The 19,028-nt window shown below is 40.9% G+C and overlaps 1 protein-coding gene across 3 annotated transcripts in view; it reads left to right on the plus strand.

Annotated features, from left to right (window-relative positions):
- LOC122551728 (rho GTPase-activating protein 15-like) overlaps window positions 1-19,028 on the plus strand; it is a 737,256-nt gene that overhangs the window by 474,590 nt on the left and 243,638 nt on the right. For all 3 annotated transcript variants that reach the window (XM_043694095.1, XM_043694097.1, XM_043694098.1), the window contains exon 11: window positions 11,228-11,326. In XM_043694095.1, the coding sequence (XP_043550030.1) occupies window positions 11,228-11,326 (99 nt within the window). The remainder of the gene's footprint in view (window positions 1-11,227; window positions 11,327-19,028) is intronic.

The following is a 19,028-nucleotide window of genomic DNA, read 5'->3' on the forward strand; positions in this document are numbered from 1 at the left end:
ACCCTCTGTGTGAAAAAGTTGCCCCTCAGGTCCCTTTTAAATCTTTCGCCTCTCACCCTAAACCTATGACCTCTAGTTCTGGACTCTTTCTTCCGCCCCCCCCCGAAAGGACTTTATCTATTTATCCTATCCATGCCCCTCATAATTTTGTAAACATCTATCAGGTCACCCCTCAGCCTCCGACGTTCCAGGGAAACCAGCCCCAGTCTGTTCAGCCTCTCCCTGTAGCTCAGATCCTCCAGCCCTGGCAACATCCTTGTAAATCGTTTCTGAACCCTTTCAAGTTTCACAACATCTTTCCGATAGGAAGGAGACCAGAATTGCACGCAATATTCCAACAGTGGCCTAACCAATGTCCTGTACAGCAGTAACATAACCTCCCAGCTCCTGTACTCAATACTCTGACCAATAAAGGAAAGCATACCAAATGCCTTCTTCACTATCCTATCTACCTGCAACTCCACTTTCAAGGAGCTATGAACCTGCACTCCAAGGTGTCTTTGTTCAGCAACACTCTCTAGGACTTTACCACTAAGTGTATAAGTCCTGCTAAGATTTGCTTTCCCAAAATGCAGCACCTCGCATTTATCTGAATTAAACTCCATCTGCCACTTCTTAGCCCAATGGCCCATCTGGTCCAGATCCTGTTTTAATCTGAGGTAACCCTCTTCGCTGTCCACTACACCTCCAATTTTGGTGTCATCTGCAAACGTACTAACTGTACCTCTTATGCTCACATCCAAATCATTTATGTAAATTACAAAAAGTAGAGGGCCGAGCACCGATCCTTGTGGCACCCCACTGGTCACAGGCCTCCAGTCTGAAAAACACCCCTCCACCACCACCCTCTGTCTTCTACCTTTGAGCCAGTTCTGTATCCAAATGGCTAGTTCTCCCTGTATTCCATGAGATCTTACCCTGCTAATCAGTCTCCCACGGGAATCCTTGTCGAACACCTTACTGAAGTCCATATAGATCACATCTACTGCTCTACCCTCATCAATCTTCTTTGCTACTTCTTCAAAAAACTCAATCAAGTTTGTGAGACATGATTTCCCATGTACAAAGCCATGTTGACTATCCCTAATCATTCCTTGCCTTTCCAAATACATGTACATCCTGTCCCTCAGGATTCCCTCCAACAACTTGCCCACCATTGCGGTCAGGCTCACTGGGCTGGGGTTCACTGAGGGATTTTGAGATTTGAGAGTCAGTGTAGGACTCCAATCTGGAAAGAAGAGCCCAGTGGCCCCTTTTCAAAGGCTCAGTTTGAATAGAATTTGGTGCCCTAACCCAATCTCTTATCCAATGACCATGATCGTGTTTCAGTTTGAGCTAATGCTTTCAACAGTGGCCATGAGGAACTTTCAATTTAAGTTGTAACATGTCGCAAAGGCACAGCAGAGGTGTACTGGAAGAGTTGTGAATTAATTACCCTTCCTGTACAGGTACAGTTTTTGTTAGAAAGTGTTTGCAGAACTGGTAACTTTTGAGGTTACTTCAAATTTTGTTTTAGATTTAAGAAAAAAAAATGAAAGCTTCCTCAAAGATCATTTTTCAAATTCTAAATGCTAACAATTGAAACTGTCCTTTAAAATCATTGACCATTTACTTTGCTCAGAGGTAAATTCAGTGAATGAGTCATAGAAATGTACAGCACAGAAATAAACCCTTTGGTCCAACTCATCCATGTTGACCAGATATCCTAACCTAATCTACTCCCATTTGCTAGCACTTGGCCCATATCCCTCTAAACTCTTCCTATTCATATACCCATTCAGATGCCTTTTAAATGTTGTAATTATACCAGCCTCCACCACTTCCACTGGCAGCTCATTCCATACACGCACCACCCTCTCTGTGAAAAAGATGCCCCTTAAGTCCCTTTTAAATTTTTCACCTCTCACCCTAAACCTATGCCCTCTAGTTCTGGACACCCCCACCCATGGGAAAAGACCTTGTCTATCTATCCTATCCATGCCCCTCATGATTTTATAGATCTCCATAAGGGCACCTCTCAGCCTCTGACAATCCAGCGATTCAGTAAGTGAATGTACCTACGAGAGAAAATGCAAAATTTGATCTACTCTTGTGAAATAAGGCAGGACAGGTGACTGAGGTGTCACTGGGGCCAGTGACCATAAGTCTATTGGTTTTAAAATAGTGATGGAAAGGGCAAGACCAGATCTAAAGTTGAGGCAAGAACTTTCAAAAGCTGATTTGGGGCAATTGTTCACAGATAAAATGGGAAGCCTTCAAAAAAATAATTTAACGAGAGTCCTTTTATGGTGAAAGGAAAGGCTGGAAGGTGTAGGAAATGCTGGATAAGAGGGACATAGATAAAATACAGAGCTGAGAAGTTGCAAATGGAGTTTAATGCAAAAAAGTGTGAGGTAGTTTACTTTGGAAGAAGTAGCAGGAATGCAGAGTACTGGGCTAATGATAAAATTCTTGGCAGTATAGATGAACACAGAGATCTCGGTGTCCATGTGCATAAATCCCTGAAAGTTGCCACTCAGGTTGATAGGGCTGTTAAGAAGGCATGTGGTGGGTTGGCATTTATTGGTAGGGGGATTGGTTTTCAGAGCCACAAGGTCATGCTTCAGCTGTATAAGACACTGATAAGGCCACACCTGGAGTATTGCATGCAGTCCTGGTCACCGCATTATAGGAAGGATGTGGAAGCTTTGGAAAGGGTTCAGAGGAGATTTACTAGGATGTTGCTTGTTATGAAAGGAAGGTCTTACAAGGAAATGCTGAAGGAACTGAGGCTGTTTTCATTGGAGAGGAGAAGGTTGAGAGGTGACTTAATCGAGACGATTAAGGTAATCAGAGGGTTAGATAGGGTGGACAGTGAGAGGCTTTTCCTTCAGATGGTGAAGGCTAAGACTAAGGGACATAGCTTTATATTGAGGATTGATAGATTTAGGACAGATTTCAGGAGTAGTTTCTTTCCTCAGAGAGTAGTAGGGGCATGGAACGGCTTGCCTGTAACAGTGGTAGACTCGCCAACGTTAAGGGCATTTAAATGGGCATTAGACATACATATGGATAATAATGGAATGATGTAGGTTAGGTGGACATCAGATTAATTTCATAGGTCAGCCCAACATCAAGGGCTGAAGGGCCTCTACTGCGCTGTAACGTTCTATGTTCTAAGTTCAGCAGATAATAGGGAATGCAATTAGAATGATGGCCTTTATTTCAAAAGTATAGATTATAAAAGTAGGAAAGTCCTACTGAAACTGTCAGGCACTAATTCGACCAAACCTGAAATATTGTTAATATGTGTCTCCTCATCTAAGGAAATATGGAAGCAGGTTGAACCACTTTTTTTATGAGGAGAAATTGAGTAGGTTGGGCCTAAACCCATTGGAGTTTAGAAGACTGAGAGATGACATTGTTGAAATATATAAGATTCTGAGGGGACTTGACAGGAGAGATGCAGAGAAGTTGTTTTCCATTGCGAGAGAGTTGAGGACCTGAGGGCATTATCTCAAGTCATCTCAGGTCATCTATTTAAAACAGAATTGAGGAGGAATTTCTCTCAGAACATCGTGAATCTGTGGACGTTTTTGCAACAGAGAGCTGTAGATGTCTGATATTGATTATATTTAAGGCTGACATTGACAGATTTTTAATCAAAAAGGGAAGCATGGTTTATGGGGGAAAGGAAAATGGAACGTTGGCTTTTATTTTAAAGGAAATTGAGCATAAAAACTTAGGTTGAGGATTATCAAATCTGCCGTGATCTTATTGCATGGCGAAACAAGCTCATTGGGCAGAATGGCCTACTTCTGCTTCTACAACTTAAAGCTGTTGAAACACTGCGATCTATAGGGGCTTTTTAGCCCAACTTTCCAATTAGTGAAAATAATTTATGCAAATTAAATAAAGAAGAATAAGAAAAGCTAATACTTAAATTGATTTCTTGAATGAAGTACTCCCAAACAAAATTAAGATGACAAATTTCAGGCCATAGTTAACTATAAATAAATGCTTGGTCTTCAGCAGAAACTTAATAATTAACTCTTTGAAGTAAATTTAAGTAAATATAGATTGTTTGGTTCCACATTCAATTCAATAAAATATACTTTTTTATTTTAAATCAGGTAATTATAATTTTGAATATCTTTGCCTTAGCTTTTCAGAATCATAACTTATAAAGAATAACTTCTAAACCATGTGAATTCAGTATATGTGGCTGCAGATTACAGATCTGTGTAATATGTGGCATCTTTACAAAGAGAAGACCTACTTTTGGAATTGGCGAGTACAGTGCTTCAAAATTTAGTCATAGCATTTTACATAATTTTTTTGGATTTTCCACGAGCACTAAGGTGTTCTGTAGAAACTGAAGTCAATGATATTTGTATTGTATGATCAGATATATCCTTATTGAAAGTTCATCCAGCCTCAGGCAACTGTCTGTATGAAGTTTGCATATTCTCCACATGTCTGCATGGGTTTCCTCCGGGTGCTCTGGTTTCTTCCCACAGTCCAAAGATGTACAGGTCAGGTGCATTAGTCAGAAGTAAATATAGGGTAGGGGAATGGGTTTGGGTGGGTTAATCTTCGAAAAATCGGTGTGCATTTGTTGGGTTGAATGACTTGTTTCCACACTGTAGGGATTCTGTTATTTGAAGACTCTATTAATATTGTACATAAGTAGGGAAATTACTATAGCTGATCAACAATAATATAGTTTTATTACTGACTGCCTGTCACAAGGTCCTTCTCTCACCCACTCCTCTAAGTGCTGCTGTAAATCTTTCCTGGAGTTTTCATCTTGCCTGATCCTCTGGGGGCTACTGACTGCCTGTCTTTGTATCCTCATGACCCCCTTCGTATTGAATGTCTTATTTCTATGTTCTAAGCAACTTGCAATTTTATGTCATCATTTAAGACACACACAGATGTAGCTTCAAAGGTGACAGATTTTTAACTTCTATCTGAAATGATACATTAAACAGGTGCACAGTTTGGCTAAAGCTTATTCTGAACATGTGTACAAAGTTAAAAATCACACAACACCAGATTATAGTCCAACAGGTTTATTTGGAAGCACACTAGCTTTCGGAGCATCGCTCCTTCATCAGGTGGTAGTGGAGGGACCAATCCTAACACACAGAATTTATAGCAAAAATTTACAGTGTGATGTAACTCAAGTTATACATTGAAAAATTGATTGTCTGCTAAGCCTTTCAACTGTTAGAATACCATGATAGTTTCACTTCTTTCATGTGTAAATCACAAAACCTTTTTTTTAAAAAAAGTTGCATTCTCAGGTTAGCTGTTAACAATGGTGATAGCTAGACACTATGTTGAAGCTCCCTGTGTTCTCTGTCTATGCCATGATGTTTAGATTGATTCTAATTTAAAAAATGAGATAACGGAGTTTTACATGAATTCATGCAGTTTTTGAGCTCAGAGTTCGGGGAATTCTTTCAAGGTGCCAGCAGTGATCCCACTGAGCCCACTGACAAACTGGAACAGTCATCATGGGGATCTGTAGAGGAGCAACCAAAGAAGGTGTCAACTTGGACTCCACCGGAGGGCCGCTGCCCTGGGCTTGACATGTTTGCTCAAACCGTCAGGGAATATACAAATGCCAGATTCATCATCCGTACCCACAAAGTAGAGCAAAACATCACCCGTTCACAATGCAATTCCATCCAGGCTCTCAAAACCAACCACAACATTGTCATCAAACCAGCAGATAAAGCAGGAGCCATTGTCATTCAGAATAGAATAGATTACTGCAAGGAAGTGTACTGACAACTGAACAACCAGGAACACTACAGTCAACTACTAGCTTATCCGACCAAAGAACACACCCGTGAATTAAACACACTGATCAGAACTTTCTATGCAGGATCTCCAACCAACATTATACACCAGGTACATTGATGACATTTTTCTTCCTCTGGACCCATGGCGAGGAGTCACTGATAAAACTATACAGTGACATCAACAACTTTCATCCCACCATCAAACTTACCATGGACTACTCTCGACTATCTGTCTCATTCTTGGACACATGCATCTCCATCAAGGATGGACACCTCAGCACCACACTTTACCGCAAACCCACAGACAATGCTACACTTCTCCAGCTTCCACCCAAAGCATATTAAAACAGCCATCCCCTATGGACAAGCCCTACACATACACCGGATCTGCTCAGATGAGGAGGAACGTGACGGACACCTGGAAGTACTCAAGGATGCCCTCACAAGAACGGGGTACAATGCCCAACTCATTGACCACCAGTTCCGACATGCCACAGCAAGGAACCATAATGACCTCCTCAGGAGACAGACACGTGCTGCAACCGACAGGGTCCCCTTCGTTGTTGAGTATTTGCCAGGAGCTGAAAAACTACTCCATGTTCTTTGTGACCTGCAACACATTATCAATAAGGATGAGCACCTCACCAAGACTTTCCCCACACCTCCACTACTTGCCTTTAAACAATTGCCAAACCTCAAACAGATTGTTGTTCATACTACCGCCCGGCTCTCAGGACAACTCCATACAACCCTGTCACGGTAGGCGCTGCAAGACGTGTCAGAGTGTGGACATGGATATTACCATTACGCGTGGGGACACCTCCCACCTTGTACATGGCAGGTACTCATGTGACTCAGGAGAAAGTGAGGACTGCAGGTGCTGGAGAATCAGAGCTCAAAATTGTGTTGCTGGAAAAGCGCAGCAGGTCAGGCAGCATCCAAGGAGCAGGAGAATCGACGTTTCGGGCATAAGCCCTTCTCCTGAAGAAGGGCTTATGCCTGAAACGTCGATTTTCCTGCTCCTTGGATGCTATCTGACCTGCTGCGCTTTTCCAGCAACACATTTTTGAGCACTCATGTGACTCAGCCAACATTGTCTATCTTATACGTTGCAGGCAAGGATGCCAGGAGGCATGGTACATTGGGGGAACCATGTAAAGGCTACGACACCTGATGAATGGGCACAGCACAACAATCAACAGACAGGAGTGTTCCCACCCAGTTGGGGAACACTTCAGTAGTCCAGGACATTCGACCTCGGACCTTCGGGTGACCATCCTCCAAGGCAGACTTCGGGACAGACAGCAGCGAAAAGTGGCCGAGCAGAGGCTGATAGCTAAGTTCGGTACCCATAGGGAGGGCCTCAACCTGGACCTTGGGTTCATGTCACATTACAGGTGACCACCATTGCACTATACACACACACAGATACTCCTACACACACGCACTCTCACACACACACAGGCACTCCTATACACACATGCACACGGACACAAATATATGCAGACACGCACACAGACACCCACACACACCCTTACAGACACACACACTCCCACAATCACACATGCACCCCCTCACAGACTTAAGACACTCTGCACTCACTACATACACTAAACATCATGGCATAGACAGAGAACACAGGGGACTAACACCTTCAACATAGTGTCTAGCTATCACCATTGTTAACAGCTAACCCGAGAATGCAACTTTTTAAAAAAAAGGTTTTGTGATTTACACATGAAAGAAGTGAAACTATCATGGTATTCTAACAGATGAAAGGCTTAACAGACAATCAATTTTTCAATGTATAACTTCAGTTACATCACACTGTAAATTTTTGCTGTAAATTCTGTGTGTTAGGATTGAGCCCTCTACTACCACCTGATGAATTTGCGGCACTCCGAAAGTTAGTGCGCTTCCAATTAAACCTGTTGGACTATAACCTGGTGTTGTGTGATTTTCAACTTTGTACACCCCAGTCCAACACCGGCACCTCCAAATCCTGAACATGTGAACATTTTCAAGTTCGCGGTTATCAACTTAATTCAAGCATGTTGCTGAGGTTTTAGTGAGCACTAACAGATAGATCACTGGGATAGGAAATTTGCAGGTTTGTGTGTACGTTTGTGTGTACATGTGTATATATGTATGGTTACTGGACTAAAGTAAGTTTACGTGGCATGGTGGCTCAGTGGTTAGCACTGTTGTCTCACAGCACCAGGGTCCCACATTCGATTCCAGCCTCGGATGACTGTCTGTGTGGCGTTTGCACATTCTCCTATGTCTGCGTGAGTTTCCTCCCACAGTCCAGGTGTATTGGCCATGCTAAATTGCACATAGTGTTAGGTGCATTAGTTAGAGGTAAGTAGGTCTGGGTGGGTTACTCTTCGGAGGGTCGGTGTGGAATTGTTGGGCCAAAAGGCCTGTTTCCACACTATAGGAAATCTAGTCTAAAAGTGAAGGACAAAAATATAATGGGCTAAAGTACCGAGAAGTGAGTTTCTGTGAAAATTATCCCAAACACATTAAAACAGCTTGCATTCATATATTCTGCTTACATCCAGGGAGATTGAATAAAAGTTGCTTTGTGTTTTATTCTATTGTCTATTTTAATTGGGATCTCTTAGATGTCCATTATACCTATTGATTGTAAATGCTTGTAATAGAGTACTCAGTAGCCATAATCAAATTTCAAACAATTACTCCACGCAATAAACAATGCTTTCTAATTCTATTTATGCCCTGCTTTCATGCATTTTTCCTTTGCTGACATGAATTTGTGGTTTTGTATTGCATGGATATCCAGTTTATTCAGTCGCACTGGATAATGTCACTAATGCACTCTCAGTGACTTTGGTGCCAAATGTAATCCGATTGATGTTTTCTAAGAGAATTCCAAGAAGTGGTGACAATGGACCAGAAGTATCTGTCAAAATAATGGTGAAGCTAATGGTGCTCATCATTATTTATGTGCAGATTGTCCAGTGGGGGAGAATTTGAGGTTAAATATGAATATTGAAAAATTGCTGTCATGGTTGAGCTGCTCTGCCATCAACGTTGTGAAGTGGCATTTTTTTTCTACAGAATTGAAAATAATTTGAATGGTGTGATGTTGTTGTATTTGTGTGTTGATACAAGCCAGTCGCAACTAAAGTTGTGTTATTAATTCAGTGCAGTAGAGATTATTTTTACTTTACAATTTTTAAATTCTCTCTTTGTCTGGTCTTTCCTTTACAATAATATAAGAAATAGGAGCAGGAGTAAACCATATGATCCCTCAAGCTGCTTGACATTTAATATGATCATAACTGATCTCTGCCTCAGATCCACTTTTCCTCCTATTTTCCATCATCATAGAATCCCTTAGAGTTCAAAAATCTATCTCAATCTTAAAAAATGCAAAGATAGTCTCCAGAAATCATATCAAGTACAAAATTCCAGAAATTCTCAACTCTCAGAATTATTTCACATCAGTCCCTTATTTTTGAGCTGTTACCCTGAGACCATGCCAAGTAAATCAATTTAACCTCTGTTAAACGCTTTCCAAGCATACATTTTTCAATGAGATCATTTCTTGTTCTTTTCAGCTCCATAGAATATAAGCTCACTTTTTTAAACCCCTCATCAGAGGACATGCTGACCAACCCAGGAACCAATCTCGTCAACATTTGTTCTTCAACATTTACATGAAGTTATTCTTTGGAAATAGTATTTATTAGAAATGGAGAACAAAACTGTGCACAGAACCCCGAAAGTAGTCCCCCAAAAGCCCCACACAACTGTAATAAAGCTTGATTATTAGAATAGAAAAGCAATTTATTGTCACATATATTTTTACAAAAAGAAGTTAAAAGTTGTATAAGTCGCCATACCATGGCACCCATATGATGGTCACAGAGTTACACGGCAAGGGAACAGACCCTTTGGTCCAACTCGACTGCGCTGACTAGACATCCCAACCTGATCTAGTCCCATTTTCCAGGGTTTGGCCTACGTCCCTCTCAACCCTTCCTATTCATATACCCATCCAGACGCCTTTTAAATGTTGTAATTATACCAGCCTCCACCACTTCCTCTAGCCACCTATTCCATATACTCACCACCCTCTTTGTGAAAAGGTTACCCCTCAGATCCCTCTTAAATATTTCCCCTCTCAACCTAAAACTGTGCCCTCTGGTTTTGAACTCCCCTACCCTGGGGAAAAGATCTTAGCTATTCATGCCCCTCATGATTTCATAAACCTCCGTAAGGCTACTCCTCAGCTTCCAAAACTTCAGGGAATAAAAGCCACAGCCTATTCAGCCTCTCCCTATAACTTAAACCTTTCAGTATTCTTGCACTCCAATCCATTTGCAAAAATACTTTCTGCAATCCTTGCACAAGTACACCAAGTCTGTCAGCATTCGTTCATGCTTTTTCAAATGTTCTGCTTTTCTACTCTTACTACTAAGTGAACAATCTCACTCTTTCCTACTTTGTCCTTTATTTGCCACCTTGATGCCCATTCAATTAACAGCCAGAATTTTAGAAATGCGAATGAGCATGCCGGCAAATTATCTGTGGGGTAGGGAACAAAATTGGGTTGAATGGCAGGAGGTATATCTACAGTCTTTCCAATCCCACTGATATTTTCCCTGCAGCAGGCAAGATGGGAAGCCTTCCCACTCTTGGGCCAATTGAGGACCTAATCAGTTATTCAAGGACCTCTAATCTCTATCGTTCATACTTTACCAGGGCAAAAGGGAACTTCACCACATTTGGACACCAACAGTTATAACCTGGTGACTTGCTTGCAGGGTCAGGTTGCGGTTCTCCTGATCAGGTACTCTGTGGACCATGGCTTTTCCCCCTATCTACCCTTCCCCAACCATGAAGTGTGCTGAAAGATACCTCTGATCCTAAGGAATGCTCACACTCTGCCTAATTGACCAATGAGCTCAAAACACCTTACTTATCATATATTGCCTTCTCCATGTTGCTAATTCTGTTGGCTTGTGGCATTGGTGGTGTCAGAATCACCTAAAGACTGTGGTATTGAGTGTTTTATCTTCATAACATTTTTGAATCGGTAAAATAATCACAGCTGGAATACTGAAAAATAGTGTTGAAAAATAGCTCAGGAAAACATTATGATTTCTAGATGAGATGCAAACACTTTTGACCTGTATGGTGATTCTATAATTCTATGATTTTCCTTCTTTGTCAGGTATTACAACCTCTATGATTCTGAGTTGCTTCAGACAAACACTTTGAAATCTCTTAGTGCAATTTAGTAAGTGAGGAAATCGAGAGATATTAGAAGTGTTCAGAATCAAAATAGAAGCAGGAATTACCTTGAAAAAATGGAATAACTTAATAAAAATCAAAGCTAGAATCAACATCATTACTGATGCAAGAGTCTTTTTATTAACACTCGTTGTGTGTTTATATTGTAGATCAAGTATTCGGCTGCCACTTGGCTACTCTGTGCAAGCGCGAAGGAACCACCGTTCCAAAATTTGTGAAGCTTTGCATTGAAGCTGTGGAAAAAAGAGGTAGGTGGCAATTCAGTAACATAAACTCCTTTGCATCTTTTAGTAGAATTACTCACCAATGACACTATCAGATAACTGAACCTAACTAGAGATGACTCAGTAATTCATGGGAATACAAATACAAAGTTTTATTTAGTTTCTTCATAATCCATTCTGCTGTCACTCAAATGCAATTTTACTGCATCAGGATTCAAAGTTCTGAAGCAGAAATGCAAGGTTTCTGGCAATAATACAACAACAGTTTATACAGTATTAAGTATGTTTGTCCAATGTAAACGCAGAACAAGCATCATCTAAATGTAAGACAGAAGTGGGTACTGCAGGTGCTGGAGATTAGAGTCAAGATTAGAGTGGTGCTGGAAAAGCACAGCAGGTCAGGCAGCATCCGAGGAGCAGGAAAATCGATGTTTCGGACAAAAGCCCTTCATCAGGAATTCCTGATGAAGTGCTTTTGCCCGAAACGTTGATTTTCCTGACCATCTAAATGTAAGACCATGAGTCCCACTGTGTCTAAGATGTGATGATTTGGAGAAGGTGGTGAGTTATGGTGGGGATATGGGGGGTGGGGTGGTAATAGAGGGGAGGGTGGCTTGGTGTAGATACAGGGTGGGTAGAAGTGAGGATTTGTTTTCTGGCTATGTCCGTCTGCTGATCTGCCTGCAAATTATAAAGTTGTCAATAACATTAAAATGTTTCATTAAAGTTTAACTGACACTCTTTAGTGTCTCATCTGAAGTTCCACCTGACAACTATAAGTTATCACTATCAGTTTATGTCAATATGGGGCACTGTAAATGCAGTAACTTGCCTTTGCGTTCATTCATGTGGAGAAATAATGGGTTGTTTATTTAGCACGTGTGCTTGTAGTTTTCTAAAGTGAATCACAGATTCACAATGTGCTACATACACAGTAAGAGTCAGAGGTGGGAGATTTACTCTCTTTCACAATTCAAGTAAATAATTGAATTTATAGTGAACACCTGGCATTAGATTTTTTTTTAGTATGAATCACCATGAATGGAAGGGAAACTGTGCCCTGTGTACTTTGAGGAAAATATCAATACTGCAAGTGAAGAAGCCCTCATCCTACTGGACCATAAGGTTGTTCTCCCATTACAAAGGAACAATTAGTGATGGTGCACCCTGAGGATCACCAGACCTCTGGCATGAAGCGAACTTGAGGAAGTGTGACATTCAGGGTAATCTTAGCCAGTGTGGGAACTGAATCCATGTTGTTAGTATTATACTAGGAGAAAGTGAGGACTACAGATGCTGGAGAGTCAGAGTCAAAACGTGTGGCACTGGAAAAGCACAGCAGACCAGAAAGCATCCAAGGAGCAGGAGAGTCAAAGTTTTGAGCACAAGCCCTTCATCAGGAATGTCTGATGAATGGCTTATGCCCGAAACATTGACTCTCCTGCCTGTTGATATTATACTACATCACATCCTTTAGGAGTGATATTGTTATTTGCTTGGTTTACAAAACATTATAGTCTGTAAGCAATTCATAAGATTTGACTAAAGTTACAGCTGTAGATGATAAAAAGTGCTGTTATCATGTTCAAGTGGTACTAAAGGCGGAGACTGCTTTTGGTCCGAAGAGGCCACACGAATGAAGACAGAACACAGTTCTTGTAGAGACAGTCTCTCAATTATAGATTTTCTCACTCACTTATATACTTTACAGTTTTTCCAGAAACTCCAATATCTTATAATCCATGATTATAAGTTACTCAAAACTATTACAGTACTTTGCAATTTTATATGGAACCAGATGAGCCTTCAGTCAATGCATTCTATGAAGTTGTTTGTTCTCTCTAAGGCTAAGCAGCACTTTTGTGTTAAGTATTCCGTGATAATCATGCCTCTTCACCTTTCAGAACAGTTATTACTCTATCCGTTTACAGATATAATGTTGTCACAACACTTTCAATAATGCCAGAAGACTGGAGGATAGCAAATGCCCCTTGTTAAGAAGGGGACTAGAGACAACCCTGATAGTTGTAGACCAGTCAGCCTTACTTCAGTTGTGCATAAAGTGTTCGAAAGAATTATGAGAGATAGGAGTTTTAATCATCTAGAAAGGAATAAGTTGATTATGCATAATCAACACGGTTTTGTGAAGGGTAGGTCGTGGCCTACAAACTTTATTGAGTTCTTTGAGAAGGTGGCCAAACAGGTGCATGAGGGTAAAGCAGTTGATGTGGTGTATATGGATTTCAGTAAGGCATTTGATAAGGTTCCCCACGGTAGGCTATTGCACAAAGTACAAAGGCATGGGATTGAGGATGATTCCGCGGTTTGGATTAGAAATTGCTGGTTGTAAGAAGACAAAGGGTGGTGGTTGATGGAAAATGATCATCCTCGAGTTCAATTACTAGTGGTGGACCGCAAGGATCTGTTTTGGGGCCACTGCTGTTTGTCATTTTTAGAAATGACTGGATGAGGGAGTAGAAGGATGGGTTAGTAAGTTTGCAGAGAAGACTGGATAGATAAAGATAAACTATTCCCACAGTTGAGGGATTCTAAAATTGGGGGGTGGGGATAACATAGTCTGAGAGTCAGGGCCAGACCATTCAGGAAGATGTTAAGAAACACAAAGAGTGATAAATGTTTAGAACTCTCTTCCATAAATGGCAATGGATTCTGGCTCGTGCAAAGGCAGGTATATGGAGTTAGGCCACAGACCCATCATGATCTCATTGAATGGTGGGACAGACTGGAGGGGCTAAATGGCCAACTCTAATTCCTATATAGAAACATAGAAACATTGAAGATAGGAGCTGGGGGAGACCATTCCGTCCTTGAAGCCTGCTCCGCCATTTATCACGCTCATAGCTAATTGGCCAACTCAGTAGCCTAATCCTGCTCCCTCCCCATAAACTTTGATCCCCTCACCCCAAGTACTATATCTAGCTGCCTCTTGAATACATTTAATGTTTCTGTATCAACTATTTCCTGTCCAAATGAATTTGACAGATTCAGCACTCTTTGGTTGAATAAATATCTCCTCATGAGACCGTAAGACATAGGAGCAAAAATTAGGTTATTCAGCCCATCAAGTCTGCTCCACCATTCAATCATAGCTGGTAAGTTTTTCAATCCTATTCTCCTGCTTTCTAAAGGGTCTTCCCTTTACTCTAAGTCTATGCCCTCAGGTCCTAATCTCTCCTACCAATGGAAACATCTAAAGTTGGCTCTTTAGAGCCAACATCTACTCTGTCCAGTATTCAGTATTCTGTATATTTCAATTAGATCCCCCTCATCCTTCTAAACTCCATTGAGTATAAACCCAGAGTCCTCAAACATTCCTCATATGCTTATATTTTCATTTCTGGCACCATTCTCATGAGCCTCCTCTGAACATGGTCCTGGGCCAATACATCCTTCCTGAGATATGGGGCCCAAAACTGCACATAATATTCCATATGTGGTCTGACCAGAGGCTTACAGAGCCTCAGAAGTAAATCCCTGTTTTTTTTTTATTCAAGTCCTCTCAAAATAAATGCCATCATTGCACTTGCCTTCCCAACTACTGACTCAACCTGCAAGTTTGCTTTGAGAGAGTCCTCGACTCGAACTCCCAAGTCTCTTTGCACTTCAGCCTTCTGAATTTTCTCCCCATTTAGAAATTGGTCCATGCCTCTATTCTTCCTACCAAGGTGCATGACCTGACACTCTTTCATGTTGTGCTCCATTTGACACTTCATTGCCTACTCTCCTAACCTGTCCAAATCCTTCTGCAGTGTCCCTGCCCCCATCTTCCCTCTACCTATCTTTATATTGTCTTCATCCTAAATGGCCTATCCCGAGTCCTCAGACTGTGACCCCCGTTGTGGACAGACATACAATTGCGAACATCCTGCCTGCATCTACTCTGTCTAGTCCTGTTAGAATTTTGTAAGTCTCTATGAGATCCACTCTCATTCATCTGAACACCAGTGAAACAGTCCTACCTTAGTCAATCTCTCCTCATACATCAGTCCCGCCATCCCCGGACTATTCCTGTACACAGGGGAAAAAAATACACATACTTGCAGCATTGTATTCAGGAATTATTCAGTGAGCACAAATTTTCACAGTGTCAATTTCAGTTCAGCTAATTTGGTAGCATTCCCAAATTTTAAATCTGACACTTATTAATGCACACCCCACTCTTGCATTTGCGTACACATTCCAAACTAACACAAAGAGAGGTTTGAAATGCACCAGCTCCTTCTCACGACTCAGAAGGAATTGTGAAGACTTGAAAAATAGTCGGGATGAACAGCTATAACGCAGCTTCATAGATCGTGCTCCTGAAAAGTGGCAAGCAGGGTACATGAAATGGGAAACTTGCATTTTGATGCTCTCACTAGGACATAGATGCCATTTTCACTGCAAGCTTAATGACAGACTATATGCAATTCTCGATGTACTAATGACATCCTTGGCCCCAGATAAAACTAGTTATAGAAGATGCAACAAAGTTTCTTCATTTCCAATATCCCTGACTAAAAGCAAGTTCATCTTTCTTGCTAGGTTTGGGGCCTTAACTGCTACATATGCCTGGAACAGGAGTGCCTACCGTTCAATATAAACAATTAGCTTTCAAGTACTTTAAAATGCCCTAAGCAGTTGAAGACTTATAAAAGCATGGACTATTTCTTTGTTTACTTGGTGGAACACATAGACTGTTGGCATAGGTGAAATTATGATAACTGTGTGTTTTTCTCAATATAAAGTTCCATCCCACAGAATTAACTCTAAGATAGACAATAGTAAATTGCATTTATAATGCAACATATCATAGAAAATGTCCCAAAGAGCTCTAGAAAACTGGGAAGGGGAAGCAAAAGAAATTAATAAGATAGATAAACAAGATTAAGAGAAGACAAGAAGACAACATGCAAGAGTTAAGAAAGATGATTGAAAACATGGTCAAAGAGATAGATTTTTGAAAGATTTTAAAGACAGAAGATATGGCTTTCACAGCACTGAGGCAACTAAGAGTCTACAAGTAGATTGAGTGAATGATTTTGAGAAGCAGAACTAATAGGGTCTAAATACCTTTTAGACTGAAACGTTATTGAACGTTATAGTGTATGTTCACCGAGGCTATGCTCCTGGAATGCAGTTCCAGCTAACAGGAGTTCAGTCTGTAAAATCAAACACAAAGGTTAAGGAGATCAGTCCGTGGCATTCCTAATTTTTGGATGATAGATTTTAATCACTGGAGTCAGGGAATATCATGAATCAGGAGTATTGACCTCAGTACTTTTTTAACTAGGCAGTGGAACTGTTCAGTGAGCCACTGTGCTGAGGGCATAGCTTCTCTGAGCTTACTCTGTGATGTAGTTTCTAATATATTTACCAACTTTTGTTAGCAATACACTCTGTGAGACAATGAGTTCTTTGTGATCGACAACTTGTGTGTCACATTCAAGTAAATAAATATTACATTAATAGAGACGAGGCCATTTCAATGCATTTTTTTAAAATTAGTTTTCAGGTCGCCATCATCTGTGGGATCTTTTCACAAATCTGACAACTGGGAACTATCTGTATTTCCAACTTTCAAAAACTCAGTGGGGAATTTACCATAACACTTTTGGGTCAGAATTGAAAGGCTTATCTCTGTGTGGGCTTGTGAAAGTTTTATTTTCAGTTCCCTTGCATTAGTTTCATGGAATTATAATGAGAATTTTACAGGAGCCTTCTATTCCCACCAACGCTGAGAAACTTGAAAATGATTCACAAGTTATAAATGCAGCGTCTTGATCCATCTGAAAAATATAGGCATTCATCATCATCATCATCCAGTGACTGAAAACTGCCCACTACACAGCTAGACTCAAGAGATTAATTTTCCTAACTACTTTTAACAAGAACAGATCTGTTATTTGGACAGTGCCATTTTTAGAAGCAGTTTGCAAGTACCCCAATAAGCATAGGCATAGCTCTGACAGTTAACAGTTACAGAAATGAGTTCAGTTTAATCCTTTTAGTTATTGAATATTGCTTTCTGTCTTGTATTCAGCATATACTCTTGTAGATGTATCCCATTTACATAACATTCAAGTTCTTTACTAATGAGCAATGCTTGTTTATTGTTACGAACACCCCCAAAATTAAGAACACATTCTAGATTCATGAAATTTCAACAACTTGAAAAACAAAACATATCAAAAAAACTTACATTGCCTCATACCTTCTGAATCATATTTTAAAAGAAAAGTGCCCATCAAAATGTTTGTACATTTTATAATGTTGAGAAAATGATTGGCTCTTCTTTACTTTTCCATCAATTGAATCATGTTGGTTTTTTCTTCAGTTTTTTACACAGTCTAATGGTGAACAAAAATATTAGCTTGCTACTAGTCATCTGGTTAATACTTGTCAATGCCCTTGAGAGTGTAAATGTTGCTTCAAAATCTATTTTCTCAATTATTTTCCCAACCATCTGTGCCATTATATTTTGAATGAAGGAAATGAAGGGAAATTTCTCACATGTCTAAATTGGTCTTTTTTTCAAAAATTAAGGGGTAGGTGACTTAAATGATTGGTAAGCTTAATAGTTCCATAGACCTTATTAATTTTTTAAGCAAATTATATGTTGGTTCTTAACAATTCCAAAGGGTACATTAACCTCTCCACCTGGGTACCTCTCCAAAAGAAATATCTGGACATCTCCAAAGAAGTAACTAATCTTTGTTAAATGAACCTGACCAGTCCCAAAGGTGTAGCTTGTCTTCTAGCTTGTCTTCTCTAGAAGAGCATCTTACCCCATAATCAATATTTTGAAAATCTCAATCATGAAAGTTGCTGCATTTTTCAATATGCTGTTATGTCTATAAACACTGCTCTACACCTGCACCACAAGCAAAGCTGATCACAAGACAGAAGTATGAGGGATTCTTCCTCCTGGCGACAAGTGGCTAGAATCTGGCGGTAGAGGAAGCCCAGGACTACCTCTCCCAATCCTCCAAGAACATGCAAGTCCTGGGTCTCCTCCACCACCAGATTCTAGTACTCAATGCCTGGAGGAAGAACGCCTCATCCTCTGCCTTGGGGCCTGCTAAGCACACAGGATCAATGTTGAATTCATCAGTTTTCTCATCTCCCCCCTCCCCCCACCTAATCACAGATCCAATCCCTTCATGGGTGGCACGGTGGCACGGTGGCTCAGTGGTTAGCCCTGCTGCCTCACTGCACCAGATACCCAGGTTTGATTCCAGCCTCAGGTGACTGTGTGGAGTTTGCACATTCTCCCCATGTGCATGAGTTTCCTCCAGGTGCTCTGGTTTCCTCCCACAATCGAAAAATGTGCAGGTCAGATGAATTAGCTATTTTAAATTGCCCATGTTGTTAGTTATATTAGTCAGAGGTAAATGTAGGAGAACGGGGCTGGGTGGGCTATTCTTCGGAGGGTCGGTGTGGACATGTTGGGCCGAAGGGCCTATTTCCATACTGCAGGTAATCTAACCTAATCTAAACTCGGCACTGCCTGCTTGAACTGTCCTACCTGCCCATCCTCCTTCCCACCTATCCGCTCCACCCTCCACTCCAATATATCATCATTAGCCCCCACTTTCATCTACCTATTGCAATCCCAGCTACCTTGCCCCTAATCTCACCCCCCTCCTCCCTCGACTCCCATTTATCTCTCAGCCCCATTGGGCGTCCCCTACATTTCTGATGAAGAACTTATGCTCGAAACGTC

Source organism: Chiloscyllium plagiosum, chromosome 7 (assembly GCF_004010195.1).
Source record: "Chiloscyllium plagiosum isolate BGI_BamShark_2017 chromosome 7, ASM401019v2, whole genome shotgun sequence".
In the NCBI taxonomy this organism is placed as follows: domain Eukaryota; kingdom Metazoa; phylum Chordata; class Chondrichthyes; order Orectolobiformes; family Hemiscylliidae; genus Chiloscyllium; species Chiloscyllium plagiosum.